Source organism: Salvia hispanica, chromosome 5 (genome assembly GCF_023119035.1).
Source record: "Salvia hispanica cultivar TCC Black 2014 chromosome 5, UniMelb_Shisp_WGS_1.0, whole genome shotgun sequence".
In the NCBI taxonomy this organism is placed as follows: domain Eukaryota; kingdom Viridiplantae; phylum Streptophyta; class Magnoliopsida; order Lamiales; family Lamiaceae; genus Salvia; species Salvia hispanica.
Window position 1 is genome coordinate 6,009,501 of NC_062969.1, and position 17,584 is coordinate 6,027,084.

Genomic DNA, 17,584 nt, shown 5'->3' on the forward strand with positions numbered 1-17,584 from the left:
TTACTAAATTTGATTATAATGTTGTAAAAATTATAAAAAATACAATTAGTATTTATCACTAATCAAAATAGACTATAATAATTAATAAGTTAGTTATAAAAATGTTGTCCCGTATTATTGATTATAAAATTGAGATCCGTAAACATGATTGTGTGTAATTTCCGTTTAAACTACGGAATAAATACTTTTTCCCGATTAATATTCCCTATTCCAAAATAAATGGGCTATCATATATTCATTTAATGGGCCGAAAATTAAGCCCATAATCAAACTTAAAGTCCAATATACAGAAAAATCTTGCAAAAAGAGCAAAATTTCCTCATTTCTTCTCCGAATTCAGAAACGGAATTCAGAGTGTGCACCGCAACGACAGCGTTTCGAAGCTATGGCGAATCAAGGAGCGAAGAAGCGCAAAGAAGAAAACGCTCGACACATGAAAACTCTACTCCGTCTCATCATCGCTTCCAATGTACAGCTTTATCAAACGCACATCCAATTTTCTATTTTTTTTTCTTGTTCTGATCGAAGTGAATTCGATGGAATTTCTGATGCAGGCGATCTATGTAGTGCTGAGGATGGGAGTTTTCTACTCGAGTTTCACGTGGAAGCATTGGTTAGGCTTGGTTTTGACTTCGCTGGCCTACGTGATCCCCTACCAGCAGCTCGATGCTATGGCTAAACCTAGCTACACTGAAGGCGGCGACCTCCTTGACGGCGGATTCGATATGAGCACCGGCGGAATTTGCGGGTGCGTCCATCGTTTTCGTTATTGGGACTCATTTTGGGGGTTATGATTAGTCTCGAATTTTACCAAATCCTTATTGACTAATGAAATTATTCATCCATCATATCGCTGTTCCTTTCCTGTTTCAGAAATCAGAATTGTGAATGCTAGTGCTTAAGTTGGAAATTATACTATAATAATTGGCATCGTTGTAGATCCTTGTGAAAAATGCAAGATTTTTTTTACTGCTGGGGTGCTTTTTGCAAATATGATAATTCGATTATCTGATTGAGGTGATTTGAACATGTATTTCCTCCTGTTTTACAACTCTGCAGATATTTGCATGATGTGATCTACATTACTTGTTTCGTTCAACTTAGTTCCATCATCTCCGGGAAGTTCTGGTACATATACTTGGTGGTAAGGCTTTCTATCCCCTCCTCATCGATAATAGACCATTTAATTGCTGAGAGAGAGACAGAAATGTTCAATTTGTTGCGTGGTTATGTTGTTTGGTTTGCGTATAGAACGTTTCATTGTCGGTCCATCATTCTTCATCTTGATTGATAACCATTCTAAGAAATTAGTCTAATTGATACTTATTCAATTGATGATCCGCTTCTCCAACAAAAGGATTACGGGTACCTCTTGGAACAACTAGTTTAAAGTATAACTTGGTATATCTAATTGCTAACTGTGTATATATATGCTTTTCTTGAAACCAAAGTAATTGCGGCATTTTCAGAAACCTGCTGTCTGGGTATCATAAGACAATTTTGAAACTTTAACTGAAATGAAACTCGTTGAACCTTGGAGTGGTTCAAAGCATATTAGCAGTCTCCAGAAGTAACATAGTGTAGCAGAGGTCTATTATTTTTTATAATCACCTAAATAAGAGCAATGGTATTGTTCGCTCTTAGATTTACTTGTCTGTGTTATCTTTCCAACGATAGCTCATTATTTGTTTATTTTATTGATGGCAACAAGCCCCTTGCATGCCACCATAAAGTATCATGAAAGTTTGTTCAATAACATTGCTGACCTATGAGCCTTGCCATGAATTGGTTGCATAATACTTGAAGCAACTTTCTTTTAGCCACCGTGCACATTCTTACTGCTGTAGAGTAGTTGATTCAATGAATTTTGATTGCTTTATTGGATTATCTATGTATGTCCAGATTCCAGGATTTGCTGCGTATAAACTATTTGGCCTTGCGAGAGGGTTTATGTCACAGGGTTCAGAGGTACTTCATTATCCATTCCACTTTCTTACTTCACCTGGTGGATAAAATCTCATGCCATTTGATTCGGTGCAGGGAGGTGAGGAAGACGAGAAGACAAAAAAGAAGAGAGAGAAAATGGAGAAGAAGGCTGCAAGAGGCAAGTTTGTCAAGACCAGGACCCGATGATGTGGATTTCTTCACACTGAAGTTTTGAGGAATCAATCAATGGTGCCTAATATATTCCAATGTCGGGTTTATGTTGTATCAATATCTGAGAAATGGTGTTACAACGGATATGAACAAGTTTTTCTCTCATGATTTTCTCCAAATATAAATAACTCCTGCCAACACATGAACTGAATGGAAATAAAATAAGCCAGAAATTCAAATTTAAGTTCTGCAGTGGTAAAACAGGGAAGCAATCAATCTGATAACAGAAACGTAATAACGGCTTTCAATCATGGTTAAGAAGATTCTGTACATTTGAATTAAATCATGAACTCTCTACAGTTATTCTGCAATAGCTTTGAACCTGCGCTCCAATGTCCATGTAGCTTCGTTTTTGTTGTTTATTCTCAAACTATATTCTTGATAGTATCCACTGAAGCTAATCATTGATATGGTGGCTCTACAAAATTAGACATGAAACTCCATTAGATATTCGAATTTGGTAAAAAACAATGTCCAGGTGATGCACAGTGATTTGAGAACGAACCGTATGCAAGAAATAGCATGAAAATTAGTCTGAATTTTCAAGATACCAAAGGCAGTCTGAATCAAGTGTAACTTACCTCAACACAACAGGTTCGGGATTTGATGAACCACTGGCTTTCTCTATCTTCTGAACTACAGCATTACTGAAAATAAAAGTGGAGAAAGAGATTAGTTGAGGCCTCGAAGAAGTGGATAATCATGGACTACTGATTGCAAGTTATTCCAGAATTTCTAAATGCCAAATAAGAGTGTAGTAGCCATCAATGATATATCTTGATTGAGTAAACTAACCTTCTGACTCCAGCTGAGAAAGCATGATGGAATACAAGATGATGAGCAGGATCCAGTGCATCGCTAACAGAACCAGGAATTATTGACCCAAGAAGGCTGTTTGACTTTCTGCTCTTGAATACCAACAAAATAACCACGCTTATACACAAGAATCAGTTTACAAGCATGCAAATGTAGCTAGAGTAAAGAGTCCCTCAGGAAGGACAAACGAGTAAGATCAATTTGGTCATTTCTTCAAAAGGAACAGAAAACAATGTACATCGATTTTTGGCAACTAAGAATCTAAAAGACAACAATCTCATTTCGATGTCAATTTGACAGCCAAAATAAACTGACTTGTCAAATGGACGATAAAGCATTAAGAAAATCAGGAGAAGTACAGTTATAAGCCATTACCTTTCATTAAGATCAAAGCCCAGGGAGAAAATGTGAACAGAACCTGAAGAGCTTGTAGCAAGAAGAATATCTGGAAGATCAGCTGAAGGCCCAAATGACAGGGAAAAGATCGTCGACGAATATGTACCCCTACGGAAACTGTATGACTGACAAACATAAGACAGCTGAGCTCCCAATATAAGAAGTAGACAACTCAGCAAATTGCAGAAGCTGTCGTTAAAGTGCAAATATCTCAACAAAATACAAAATTTTGTAAGGGGATCATTAATTAATACTCTAATATGTAGTTAAAATCTCTAATTTTCACCCAAAAAGGAAATGACTCAGCTTCAGCGGGACGGCTCAAAAAGGAATATGACTATGCTACAAAGGGACGAGGGAGTATTATATCTGCTGGATATCCAGATTAAGTACATCTAAGTAACTTTTAAGATTTCATTACAATAGTCGTTATTAAAATTAGATCTGCAAATGGTGAAGATAAGCATAAAGGACGTGGTTCTAATCACTGATACAAAAGTAAGGACTTAGTGATAATACAGCACTCCTTTATTGATGACCATCAATTAACCTTTACGTGATTATGAAAAGTTCTATTAGGAGCAATATTTAGGCACAGATCTTGACCTGCTAATCAGGGCGAAATCTATACCATCACATCCGAAAGCAAAGCAGAAAATATTTAACTAAGAAGCTCAAGGATTTCAAAGAAATTGGAAGCAAACATGCTTGAGCATAGCATGGCTAAATATTTGCTGATTCACCTTAGTTGCATCAGAGATTAGATGAACTCTGATTATAGTTCCGTGTTCAGATGCTGTAGCTATATACGTCCCATTTGAAGAAAAAGCCATGGCAATTAGGGGCGAGCGATGGGCGTCTATCTGCAATTTACCCTCTAGTTAGGTAAGAAAAGTGGAGTGGAGACAAGAAATTCCTTGTCACCAAATCAACTAGCAAGGCATAACAAGTAAACTCTTCTCACAAAACATCAAAAGTAGCACACAGGACATGAAGCAGAGCCAATGCATCCAAGTTATCTTCCATACCAGCAAATGAATTATTTACATTCCAACAGAAGTTATGTTAATATATATATATACATATAGGTTCTTGATCAACGCAGAACCAATTTTAAATACAGCTATGATATTGATGATGCGTTATGGATTAGAGTGTTTGGAGACTAAATAAGACTGTGGAAAGAACGAGGCTCGGGTGATGAGAATATTAAGATGGACTTTCAGACACTAGATCAGATTCAATAGGGATTGAAATCTTTAATGCCTTAGAACAATACTGGGAAATCCCTATAGAGAGACAGAGATATGCATGGAAACCCTCTAAAACCTCCAAAACATGTAGAAAGCTAGGATTATTACAAGGACATGGAATGAAGTATGAAACAATTATAAATGTTATGAAGCACTTGAATTTCATTAAAACAGATGATGGGGAGATATGGTAAAGTTGACGCAAATATACATGATATATCTAACTACATTTCATCAAGTAAAAAATCAGCTGAAAAATCAGAATTCAGATCACAACCTCACAGTGTGACTGCAGATCCACTACATTGTAGACTAGCAAAGACCCTTTTGTTGTACTAGCGGGAAGAGCTAAATAGGGATTATCCACGCAAGCAGAAAATGCACAAAGTCCTGAACAAAAAAGGAGAGCTGAGCGAGTCATCAAAAGATGTGATATCAAAAGATTTAAACATCAAACTTCCATTGTTTATGCAATGCTAAGCTCATCGATATTCACAACCAAGCAAAAAAAAAATCATGGCACTGAAGAGGTACTGGATTCAATTATATGTCATTCTAATTTGACTTGGTGATGTTATTAGCGATAACTAATCCCAATTTAGTAAGACCTTTCTCGGAAAAGTATTTCTCAACCTTAGTTGCCTCTTCCCCTTCCTCTCTAAAACAGTAAGGTTCAGTTATAGAAGGGAAGCTGTCGCAAACAATGTTAGATTAGTAAAAGAGAAATAGGGGTGGGGAGTAACTTCGAAGGTCACAGCCATGACCCATCAGAGTGTTGTAAGGATGCATTTAGATGTACTATTAAAAGTTCCTTCAGTTAGAAACCACTTGGATGCAGAAGCTGAGCAGGTCAGATGTAAACAACTTATGCTTTGAAGTAAGATAAAATAGAGTATTTCAAAATCACCTTGTACATTAGGCACTGTATCAATAATCTGCTTTTTTTCCAAGCTGTTAACATCATAGATGTAGGTTTGCTCTTTAAACAAAACTATCAATCTGTACGAACAGTCAATGAATTTATAACTCATAAAATTAATTGGACAGAAATTCACATGGGGAACCATAAAAGAAACAAATATGGAATAATACCTTTTCCTATCCATACGAACAGCGAGAATAGAAGTCAAGAAGTTGAGTTCTCTGAGTGAAGTTCCATTAACGATATTGAACAAACATAATCTCCTTGGTGACAAAGAAGGCTAGCGCAGGCAGGTGAAAAACAAGAGGTTATAAATAAATAAGTACTATTAGGAAGGAAAATTAACAATATGATGGAAGAATGGAATAATGGCTATTGTGATAAAAAACAATGACTTTTCATAGAAGTAGTGTAATAAGTAAGCTGAAGGAACCTGTTCACCAGCCCCAACTATGGCGAGAAGATTTGTCCTGTATAGCATTTCAACAATGACGAATGCACCAATAGCTAGCAGAAGAAATTGAATTCCATTAGAAGATCTTCATTAGTTCAAAATACAGATATGAACATTATGATTTTCACATTCATGGTAATCTTTGATTCAGTTGAAGTCAAACTGCATATTACCAGGGCATGCCACGTGAATTGCTAAAGTTTACTCGTAGCCTGGGTGCATAGCCATCCCCTTGTATTAGAAGATTAATCAAGAACTAAACCACTTAAGCTAGCACACAATTCCTTAGTCATCATACCATACCACTTATGTCTAATTCAATAATGATACCATCATCATCATCGATGACTTTCGCAAAACATACATAACGAATGAAATGAAGTGGTCAGGTCATGCCAGCATCCCTATCTCTATGCTGTCAACTACAGTCTAAACATCTTTTTTTAACTCAAATAACCATCAATTACCCATCCAATTTCCGCACACATGATCCTGATACAAACGCACACTTTTTTCCGATGCTCATATACGCAAATACATAAAGAAATTTATTCAATTCCACACCCTAAAGAAAAAGAAAAGGAAAAAGGAAAAGGAGCGGAACTGAATTTGGAGGCCAAAACGTTACCTCGTTCATAGAGGAGCCTTCCGGTATCACAGTCGAAGATTTTGAAGCCGTCTTTGGTTCCAATTGCAAAGCAGCTGAGGGGAAGAAAGCATTAAGATATCTAAAATTGATGAATGATCATTAATTTGTAAGTAACGAAACCTGTTGTCTTGGTTGAAGGAAGCGCAGAGAATCGGATGAGCAGATGATTGGTTCGCCATTTGCGGCAGAATTCCCAGCTGTTTGAAGCAAAGTCGTTTGTAAATCCTTCCTTCAACTTCACTCCACTTCGATCCATGCTCGTCTCTCTCGAGTCTTTATATACTCCATATTGCAGCATATTTTAATTATTATATTGTTACTATCTAAGTCCATCAATTAATTGATTGTGATAATTATTCATCCCTCATAAATTCATTTAAACCAAGTAACGCACAACGAGTCAAAATAATCAAGCATAATAACAATATGCCCCATAATTTGATCGACCAAGATGATGAAGAAGAACAATGAATCAAGATTGAGAAAATGAACAATTCGAACAAACAATCAAATTTTTGGCCCAGAAATTTTGTCAGTTTTATTGAAATTGTCGGGTTAGTTTTTCTTAATTAATAAAAGCAAAAATAATACTCCTCCCGTATTAATATGTATAGTTCTTACAGAGAGGGTAAATTCAAGTATTCAACTGCCCTAATTGCAAAATTAGCCCCCAATTTGAAATTTTAAGTATTTGGTGCTAAAAATAGTGAATATATTAACATCACTAAATTTAATTTGATTTGAGCAAGTGCTTTCAAGTGGAAATTAATCAAATTGGACAAACAATTTTGAAAAAATTGCAAACAAAATATAAAATGGTAAAGCACCCCAAAATTTACCAAACATACAGTGAAAAAGCGTAAAAACCACCTTAGTCCAAATCTCCTTATCAGCATATATATAGGTACAATAGCAAGAATTCATCACAATCATTTTCTACTTTGATGCATTACAAAAAAGAAAGCGAGGCTACTAGAATGAAATGAGGGGAAAATGGCAGAAACCGAAGTAGCTAAAAATGACAAATTGGCTCTACAGTAACATATAATCAAGGTACAGAATTTATAATGTCTCGGTGAAAAACCTAAGAATGCTGCTGATACATTTTCTACGCCCGCAAAGGTGGCCTCTCTCTCATTATATTCGATGCTATTCCTCAATCAATCTTCACTGACGAAAAGAGGTAATGAACAAAGTAGAACGAAGTAAGTAAGCCAATGGTGCCTGTAGAGAGCATGATCGCGACTGCCATTATCAGTGAGTACCCGAGATAAAGTGTAGCCGACACTGGTCCACTCAGACTTTGGAGGTCAAAGACTAGATAGTTGATGGAGTACAAGAATACGTAGAGTGCAACAGAACCAGAGGCATAGAATGCTTTCCACCACCACATCCAATCCTCAACGCAGAGATGCATGTAGGTCAGGACAACAGATACTTCTGCGCAAACTATCACTAGCAACAAGAGAACGACAAGCAAGAAGCCGAAGACATAGTAGAACCTCCCAAGCCAGATGCTAGAAAGGATGAAGAAAAGCTCAATGAAGAGAGTTCCGAAGGGAAGAGTTCCAGCACCAAGAACGAGAAGCCATGAGGGGTATTTGCGCGCAGGAATCTCTCTAGGGATCTGGTTAGTGCGCACAGGGAACTGAATAGGTTCAGCTCGTGTGCCTAAGTGTCCGCCCAAGAGAGTGAGGGGCACTGAGATGCAGAACCAGAGTGCCAAGAGTATAAAGTACAAGGAGAGAGGAATAGCCCCAGTACTCTTACTTCCCCAAAGGATAAAGTTCAAGAAAGTCAAAATAACAAAAACGATTCCAGGGAAAAAGCAAGCTATTGACCAAGAAACTGATCTCCATTCTGTAGATGTGCCTTTAATAGTTGTCCACATTCTCACACCGACATAACCGGCAGCAATACCGAGGAAGAGATAAAGCAATATCATGCCAGTCAACAGCATGCCTCGTGAAGCTGGTGACATGAAACCAAGAGCTGCAAAGACAATAGTGACAACGGCCATGCCGGTAATCTGAACCCCATCTCCGACCATCACACAGAGTAACTTCGAATGGGAAGGCTCTCTGAAAACATCCCCAACCACAAGCTTCCATCCGGAAAGCTCCTCATTCATCTGGGCCTGAGCCTCTTTGTCCAGCTCTTCATACCTAGTCAGATCCCTTCTCACTGTTCTCAAAAATATGACAAAAACAATGCCTGCCAAGAAGAAAATCACCATCAGCGAGTTTAGAATTGAGAACCAGTGCACACGGGCACCTTCCATCTTCAGGTAGGCATCCCACCGAGATGGCCATCTGATGTCGCTTTTTACAAACTCCACGTCATATGTAAAGGTCACCCTCTCGTGTTCCCTTATAATCTGAGAGTTACCAATCTCTTGTGGACAGCTGACAGGTGGAACAGTATCAAACCTGTGGAGCTTAGTCATCTTCTCAGGGTCGTATTTAACACTACAAGGGACAACCTCAAAACCAACAATCTCAAAACCTGAAGCCTTCTTTTTGTCAGCTTCTGAAATGACACCCATACCTTCTTCACCTGTGCCAATTATCTCCACACCAGCCCCTTCATACTCATGAATCAATACCTTAAACTTGAGATGGTTAATGATGTAGTCATCATTACTGTTTTGAGGAGTATAACCAACTGGGTAGCCAGTCCATTGAATTTTAACCCCATTTTGGTTGGTAAACCTCATAGCAGGTAAGTTATCAAGTATCATGTTCACTTGATACAGATCCCGAGTTCTTTGCTTTAGAAGCTTTACATCATTTTCACTCAATTCAGGAGTGGTGCACAGGTAGAGAGACTCATTGACATTCATGCGGAATCGATATGGAGAGTTGTCAATCTGATCTCCCATTAGCAGCTCACCGAGATTCTCAGCACTTTTTTTAATTCCTCCTTGAGGCTTGCAGTAAGGTAGACTGTAATAGCTGAAGGGGAGCTCAGTTTCAATGGAGGTCAAAGAATTCACTTTGGCAAAAATCTCCTCTCCTGGTGAATATGTATGCATATAGCTTCCAGGTAGATAGAAACCATTGCAGGCTTGGAATATAAGAATCAAGTACGTGAAAAAAGTGCATGATTTCCTTCTTGAAATTGAAGGGAACGCCATTGCTCGAAAGAAGGAAAGCATAGAATATTCCCCAAACCCACTTGAGATAAGCTAAAATGAAGACATAAAAATCAAATCTGCAAAAGGAAGATTCACCCAATCAGTATACTGCTTCTTGATTTAAGTTCAAGACTACAAGTCTTACAATTTATTCGTAGCCCAGGGCTTTGAAGGACACAATACATGTTTACAACCAAACATAAACCAGAAAACATATTTAAAGCATGTTTCTCATACCTCTTGAATCAAGGTTCTGAAAAGAAATATCAAAGCATGTATTTTCCTAAAAGTGCTTCTAGTTAATACTTAATACTGTTATAGTGCGCTTTAATTATTGGAATGCATTTCATTGTCCATCCAGCAGAAGTTTAACTGCTCAATGGGGAAGAAAATATTAAAAACCGACAATTTGTCCTAATTCAAAGGTAGACTTCTAGATATGCCACTTTCTCTTGAAGGCATTTAAAACTAACTTGCGACTATCAAATATACAGTATGTGCACAAAATGGATTTCCACGTCTAGAAGCTCATATAGTCCAATAATTTCCTACATAGGACTTCAATTCAAGTAATGAGTGTAACTAACTAGCCACAAATACAAATACCACATAGCTAACAAAATACAAGGTTAATCGTTCAAACTGCTAAGCCTATCTGCCAACTGCTGATCATGACAAAGTTCTAACAAAGATAAAAATGATAGAAGCAGGTAGAGCATATAAGTAAACAAAAGGCAACATCTTACAGCATACCGATAACTTTTTTACACAGTTTGCAAGCAGAGATTGTGCTTTAGTCTTGGCAATTTCCATTGCAGTGTAACATCAACAAGAAGCCAGATTGGTGTGGTTATTATCTTATGTTCTCAATGCATACCAAATCCTAAGGTTCCCCACTATGATTATGTCATGATAGATCTTCAAAATAATTAGCTAAATATCTGGGCACATAAGAGAGTCAAAGACCACTCAAAATTTAGTAGTTTAGGCCTTTTATACATTTTGATAGCTACCTGAGAAATGACTATTGGGAATTTTTTATCATCATGCTAGTAAATGAATAGTGATCTCGAGAAGATGGTGAATCAAAATTCTGGTAGGGTACACAGTTTATTGAAATATGCAAAGATTGTTGGGCATCAACTTACGCAGCACAATTCACCTGTTATTGAAGCTACAACCAATAATCACTAATCTGGAAACTGACATTTTTCATCACGGATGTAAAAGGCTAGAACATATTACATGAGCATCTGATAAAATAGCAATATATCTATATCAGACAAATAAGGTAAATAGAGCACAAATCAATCAAATACACCTTTCTCCATATTGGTACAAATCATTAGGGCCAAAAGTAACAATAACTAATTATTCTACATCATGACATTGGGATCAAATGGAAAAGGTGAATAAATGAGCGCTGTAATTAAACAATGTTTAATTAATAATTATTTGTCATTTCAGTTCAGCAATGCATTCAGAAAACAATTTACATATAATAGTTAACTTGTGTCCAGAGCTGAATTTGCTTTTACTATCCCTTCGTTAGCATTCTCTCAAACTAATAAGAACCTGAGATCGCCAATCCAATTACCTCAACAGACGCACATATGCAAATCTTCAGTAACCAATCAACATCTATACACAAAAACAATCCCATAACCATATACAACAACAATCCTATGTATTTCACCGCGTGCCTTAGGAATAAGTGCATAAAAAGTGCAGACACTTGTAGGAGGTAGGCAAAAGAAAAACACACTGAAACTCAATAAAAAGTGCAGCAATCGGATTCATCGATTATCAAATAAAAAATTATCAACCAGATTCATCGTATCAAACATAGATCTACATTCCAAGACCAGTTGCAATCAGACCTTGTAAAAAAACGTTGATAGCAGCAGATACATAACTCAATTAACCACAAAGAGCTTGAAAATGGCCACAAATTCAATAATGAAAATTGAAAAAATCGAGAAACTAAGATGAATTTCAAAATACTAGTGAATTCCAAATCCAGAAATGCGAATAGGCGGAGCAAGGGAGATGAACGTACCGACTATGGATCTGAATCCGGAAGGAAGGAGATTAGGATTTAGGCCAAGCTTATGAAATGGAGAATTTTCTCGTGGAGTGGAATGTGTGTGAAAATTCGTGCTGGTATTGTATGGGTGCAGCAATGCTGTATCGCGTGATTTGGAAGAATAGATTTAGATCTGATTATCTTTTTTATTATCAAAAGACAACTTTAGCCATAGGCCTCCATCCATCGCTTATTATTGGGGAATTAGATCCTCGAAATCATTGACCAAAAATTTTACTATATTTTTACAAACTTTAAAATTCGTTACAATTAAAGATTTGTAGGAATTTTCCATAAAAATTCAAGTAATTAGATGAATGAATACGACTATTTGATTATAATCAAACACATAAAATAAAATGTAGTAGTATGATATAAAAGATCATCAACTTATGTAAATTTTTGAATTGGGAATAAAACTTATTTCAAAACAAATTCACAATAAGTTCAAGATTTTTGTGACTTAACTTTAAGTCTATGGGAAATATCAAATTTCATTTTAAATCTGTGATTTTTGTGACCCCTTTATCATTTGATCAAATTTTGAATTTAACTTATAAATTTAATATAAATTGACTTTAAATGATCTTCCAATTATGTATGTCTAGATTCTGTGTGAGGGTACGTATATTTAGATTTAGAGGAATAGTTATATTGCTAACTCAATACTTAATTGTTATCTATAACTAAATAATAGTCATTAGATATTCAAATTAAGGGCCTAGATTTACAACAAATTAGTTATAACTAACTTTTGAAAAATATCTCAAAACTTGAAAAGCATATAGTTTTTTCGATTAAAATTATTTTTCCGCACAACATATATCAAATTAAAAATAATTTCATAGGGATTCTAACGAGATCTCACTTCCGGTGTCAAAATTTGAAAAAAAATTCAAAAATTTTCAATTTTTTCGTACAGCAACAAATGTCAACATGATATATAAAATATGTCAATATAATACATGAAAAATGTCAATATAAGCAATGTGTTAAAATTCTCAAAGCATTATGTTGACATTCTCAAAGCATTGTATTGATATTTTCAAAATACTATATTGACATTTTCATCCAAAATCATAATTTGGTAGTATTTTTCTATCTTTTATTATTTAATTAATAAAAATGAAAATTACAAATGACAAATTGTAGACCCACAAGTTTTTAAAAATCATATGGTCTTAAATTAGTTGTAATTAGCAATTAAATGATTAGTTAGCAATTGATCACTCCCTTTTAGATTTAATGCTCATCATTTTCTATAAAAACTACTCCTACACAGTATTATTCGAAAATACAAGCGCATATATAAACACCTATGAATATTTCGGTTTGCAAGATTGTATCCGTGACTAAATTTGTAGTGTGTTTGGTTCATGAGATTCAATCCCACGACTCAATCCTAGATGGATAATCATGGGATAATTAGTCATAGCTAAACCCCTATGATTAAAATAATCTCACAACTCAATCCTAGATTGTATCTTAGTATTATTTTATCTTGAAAACCGAACACCACCTAAATATATCATTTAGGTACCATCGAATCATATTTCAGAGGCCAGAATATGAATTTCATAGAAGTTTGAGAATCAATTTGTGACAATTTATTTTCCTTTCCCTCCTTTTTTTTAGGTAAAAAAAAGTAGCAATACCTATTTGAAAATGCATTGTATTGAATTCTGAGAAACCGAATCTCATTCTTTTCAACATATGTTGGACAAAAGACAGAGTTTATTGGATCACAGATCATCTCGTTCACCTATTGCTAGATGAAAATGCAAATAGAAAAACGGTGATTATTCTACTTCTAACTATCTCCTAGAAATTTTGCAATTCATCCAAGTTGTGTTCTCAATGTCAAAGCCGACTCAACTAGAAACTCATAGGCAATCATACATAAAAAAGTCATTGTATTCTCATGTCAAAGACTCACTTGACGCAGCATAGAAACTTCTTCACACCGACAAACGTGAAGTTATCGAGGAGGGGTTTGCTTAGTCTCTAGGCAGTCTGAGACAGAGGCTCTGTTCCACTGGCAGCTTCGAGCCTGCACGAAGAAAGCCAATCAAAAATTGCAGGAATAAAAAAGCAGCCAAGAAGTTCGACTATGTTTTGAATTATGTGACAGTGCAAATATGCCTTTCATTTATATGACACCCTCTGATCCTTGCTGCTCTACACTACATTCCCTACTGCCTACTGGCAACTCTCGCTGCAAGTAAGAAGATGATGAAGGAGGAAGTCTGCTTGCATTTAGAGGTGGTGAGGAAATGTGACTAAGAAGAGGACAATGAACAAAGGGAACAAGAAGGATGCGTGATAAAAGAATGGAGTGCATCAATAATTAGCTTATGAAGATTGTGATAATACATGCAATACCTTATAGCCGACCAAGAATCAAACGTTTATTTACTACTTTATCCATGTTTATGAAGTAAGAGAGAGTGGTTAGCGCTCGAGGACAAAAGGCTTGAATTCGAGTCCACTGTGACGCGGCCTTTAGATTTATGTTCATTTAACAATAAAAGAGAGAGTATAAATGTAGACAGAAGTTACCTTTTAGCCCCTTCACCAACTTCAACTCTCAGAAAATTCCTGATCTTCACAGTGGATCCTACTTCCTGGGACAGATTCGCCAACACTTTCTGCAAAAAGTAGCAGAATATATATATCAATGATCCGTAACATTGCCACAAAATCAATCTGCACCTCACACAACCATTGTTAATGTAACTAAATAAGTGTTCTGTGATAAGTTGTAATTATAATTGCTTTCAAGCCAACTCTTGTTATTCGAAGAGAGATTCAGCAAGAAGCTGTTGCTGATCTGAAGTGCGAATCAATGCTTCTTATTTTGAGGGTTTAGGTTCAAACAGATGAAGGCAAAACTAATTATTTGCAACACTTCCATCTTCCATTAGATTTAGAAGAATCACTTTGAAATTTTGAATAACTTAAAGTATGTGGGAATTGAGGCTAAATTACAAGCCAAAGAAAAGTAACATCTAAAGATGCTAACTCACCGTTATGTTTACTGAATCGTCAACGATAAACTTCTGCTCCAAGAGGACTACTTCCTCATAATACTTTCTTAGGCGACCTTCAACCATTTTATCTATAGCCATCTGAGACTTCCCGGTTTTCTCTGCCTGCATAAGATAGAGATATATATTTACTTCCAATACTGAAATATGGACATCCAGATCAAGGCAGATTTACATTTTGAAGTTCCACGAGGTAGAGACACATACTTTTTGTTAACCATATATAGAAGGTAAAAAGGTAAGAAAATATCCAACAGGTACCTGAGACCTAAGAATATCACGCTCATTGCCAAGTGCATCAGCAGTAACATCTTCTTTTGACAGGAACAATGGTTTTGCAGCAACTAAATGCATTGCTATTTGTGATCCAACACGCTGTACAGCATCCAAAGGAGCATTCTTATCCTCTACCTCAAGAGATAAAAGTCCAGCAATGCGTCCTATACCTGAACTTTTGAAGTAATATTAGTAGTGAGTCCACTGACATAGCATTTCACATTAATATTTGAATAACACATTCATCCTCATATGAGTAAGAGGAGACTCATACAAGCAACTCCATCAGACCTTTATAACAAAATAGAAAGCTAGTTACCTGGCATGGGACTTGTATGAAGATATGTAGACAGGACACCATATGAAGGTGCAGATATTGCAAAACCTCCTCCAAGTTTGACATTCTCCCCCGTCATGACAGCCACCTCCGTAATTGCATTTTGTACTGTTTTCTCTCCAGTTAGCTTAGGATGGTCAAAGTTTATCTTTAAATCCTGTAAAAGAAATATAATATGAATCATGGACTTTAATCAAACCTGCGGAATAAATCAATGCAACAAAACAATTTGTGAGATCTCCGCAAGAATTTTAAAAATATATTGAAGTTAGAACGAAGCACAACGGGGGAAACAGATAGTAGCATCATGACTAGTCAAACCAATGTGTGGTCTTCTCCATAAATTCCTAACAAAGTAACTCACCTCCAGAGACTCGGGACTGACTGGAATAGCTGCAGATGCTTGTGAAGAACCTTCGATCACTAAAGCAGATTTTGCCAAGCATAAGGCCTAAAAAATCATAGTTTGCATGAAAGGCATATTAGTGTATAGATCAAGCTTGGGAACACAACTATAATTATAAATAAAAATTAATCTTGGAAAAATAGATCCTCAAAGAGTATAATTGTTTTTATGCTTAACAGTAGTATTACTTAATCAAAAAGTACTAGCAAATTATAGTAGTGATGGACTATAGTGAAGTAATGAAGCTAATGATGAAATACTAGAGCGCAAATGAGAATAGTTGAGTCCCATACTTACCAAGTGCTGAAATATTTCATTCCTGGCAACAAAGTCTGTTTCACAGTTGAGTTCAACAAGAATCGCCTTCTTTTCATCCTGAGCCAATGCAAGAAAACCCTCCGCAGCAGTTCGAGAAGATTTCTTTGATGCAAGAGCAACCCCTCTTTTCCTTAACTCATTCTGTGCAGCCTCTGGAGTAACCCACCATAAATAATGCATCAATTGAAAATAAAAGAGAGAAGGACATTTGTGGCTCACCAATGTCCCAGTCGCAAGCAACAAGAGCAGATTTTACTTCCTTCATCGGAGCACTTGTTCTTTCCCTCAGCTGTTTTATGAGGTTAACTTGTTCAGATGAGGATGCTGCAGATGCGTAATTCCGAGTGAAGAGTATTCCAAAGCTATTGATACATCTGGAATTATTTGGTACACCAGCAGCATATCTTTCCGAGAGTGTAGTAAATAAGACTCCTTTTTGCGCGACAGAAGCATGGCCATGGCTGACCGGCCTAATCAGCCTTTTGTATAGAATTTCAACTGGACGCTTCATACAATGTGTCAAGCCCATCCCAATTATTATAAAGGATTAACAGTCAAAACCTGGTAGCAGTAACATGAGCATTAAGAGAATTCCATCCCACAATGATAAATGAGTGTATCAACAAATCCAAATCTTGAACATGTACAGATGCATAATTATGACTGCTTTAGGTATACAATGCTAATAACTACTGCAGAAACTTAGATTTCAAACACCCATTATACAATTCTACTATCCAATCACAGTTCCTCAATTCGATAGTACAATCTCACTGACAATATTGAGCTACATAAACTAGCATACATGCCATAAAACTGGAGCGAATTCTTGCGCCATTCCAATTTAAATCACAAAATCTCCTCCCAAAACTCAAACAAAGTAAAGTATGAAAACCCCTTATATTCCAAATCGAGTGTTGACAAAGTATCCATTATCTGAAATTGGTTGAATCGACAAAATCCCTTCGATTCTTAATCACGACAGAAATCCATTTCTCAATATAATTCATTGAATTCCACAGATGGGTTAAATTTGAGCAGATCAGGGGTAATAAGACCCCGATTCAGAGAGAGATTTACCTCGCCGCCGGAGTCCTGAACCGCGTGAACTGTAGATATTTTTGAACTGCTTGGGTTTTCAGAGGGTTTAAGGAAAACAGGTAACGCAACGCAGCAGCGGCGGCTGCTGTGCCTGCAAAGTGCAAACGACGACGTTTTCACTCAACTTTGAAAAACTTATCTCTATCCAAATAACTTTAACTTACTAGTAATCACTATTTTAGTGATTTTACGCTGAAATATTATTTCACTCTTTATTCGGAAATGTCGAC

At 36.3% G+C, this 17,584-nt stretch overlaps 4 protein-coding genes across 5 annotated transcripts; 1 reads left to right on the top strand and 3 right to left on the bottom strand.

The window, feature by feature from the left end:
• The first annotated feature begins 314 nt into the window (after window positions 1–314).
• Window positions 315–2,262, top strand: LOC125188914 (transmembrane protein 208-like). Its single transcript, XM_048086013.1, has 5 exons — window positions 315–469; window positions 555–748; window positions 1,060–1,144; window positions 1,903–1,968; window positions 2,041–2,262. The coding sequence occupies exons 1-5, from the start codon at window positions 386–388 to the stop codon at window positions 2,131–2,133; spliced, it is 522 nt and encodes a 173-aa protein (XP_047941970.1). The 5' UTR covers window positions 315–385; the 3' UTR covers window positions 2,134–2,262.
• A 113-nt stretch (window positions 2,263–2,375) lies between these two features.
• Window positions 2,376–6,958, bottom strand: LOC125188912 (autophagy-related protein 18b). 2 transcript variants are annotated; one of them, XM_048086011.1, is made up of 11 exons: window positions 6,768–6,958; window positions 6,627–6,700; window positions 5,978–6,051; window positions 5,715–5,824; window positions 5,530–5,621; window positions 4,900–5,012; window positions 4,113–4,232; window positions 3,349–3,494; window positions 2,953–3,060; window positions 2,739–2,804; window positions 2,376–2,575 (listed from the first exon to the last, which is right to left on the bottom strand). In XM_048086011.1, exons 1-11 carry the CDS (start codon window positions 6,824–6,826, stop codon window positions 2,458–2,460), a joined length of 1,080 nt encoding a protein of 359 aa, XP_047941968.1. In that variant the 5' UTR covers window positions 6,827–6,958; the 3' UTR covers window positions 2,376–2,457. The 2 variants fall into 2 exon arrangements, with proteins under 2 accessions (XP_047941968.1, XP_047941969.1); XM_048086012.1 differs by lacking the exon at window positions 6,768–6,958 and adding an exon at window positions 6,172–6,210 and having other exon boundaries at window positions 6,627–6,672.
• Window positions 6,959–7,518: 560 nt separating this feature from the next.
• Window positions 7,519–11,997, bottom strand: LOC125188704 (transmembrane 9 superfamily member 12). The gene is made up of 2 exons (XM_048085710.1): window positions 11,843–11,997; window positions 7,519–9,860 (listed from the first exon to the last, which is right to left on the bottom strand). Exon 2 carries the CDS (start codon window positions 9,802–9,804, stop codon window positions 7,804–7,806), a length of 2,001 nt encoding a protein of 666 aa, XP_047941667.1. The 5' UTR covers window positions 9,805–9,860; window positions 11,843–11,997; the 3' UTR covers window positions 7,519–7,803.
• A 1,528-nt stretch (window positions 11,998–13,525) lies between these two features.
• On the bottom strand, window positions 13,526–17,485 carry LOC125186148 (elongation factor Ts, mitochondrial). Its single transcript, XM_048082483.1, has 9 exons — window positions 17,334–17,485; window positions 16,473–16,814; window positions 16,233–16,405; window positions 15,894–15,980; window positions 15,512–15,686; window positions 15,178–15,362; window positions 14,896–15,021; window positions 14,429–14,517; window positions 13,526–13,919 (listed from the first exon to the last, which is right to left on the bottom strand). The coding sequence occupies exons 2-9, from the start codon at window positions 16,780–16,782 to the stop codon at window positions 13,874–13,876; spliced, it is 1,191 nt and encodes a 396-aa protein (XP_047938440.1). The 5' UTR covers window positions 16,783–16,814; window positions 17,334–17,485; the 3' UTR covers window positions 13,526–13,873.
• Between the last annotated feature and the right edge of the window lie 99 nt (window positions 17,486–17,584).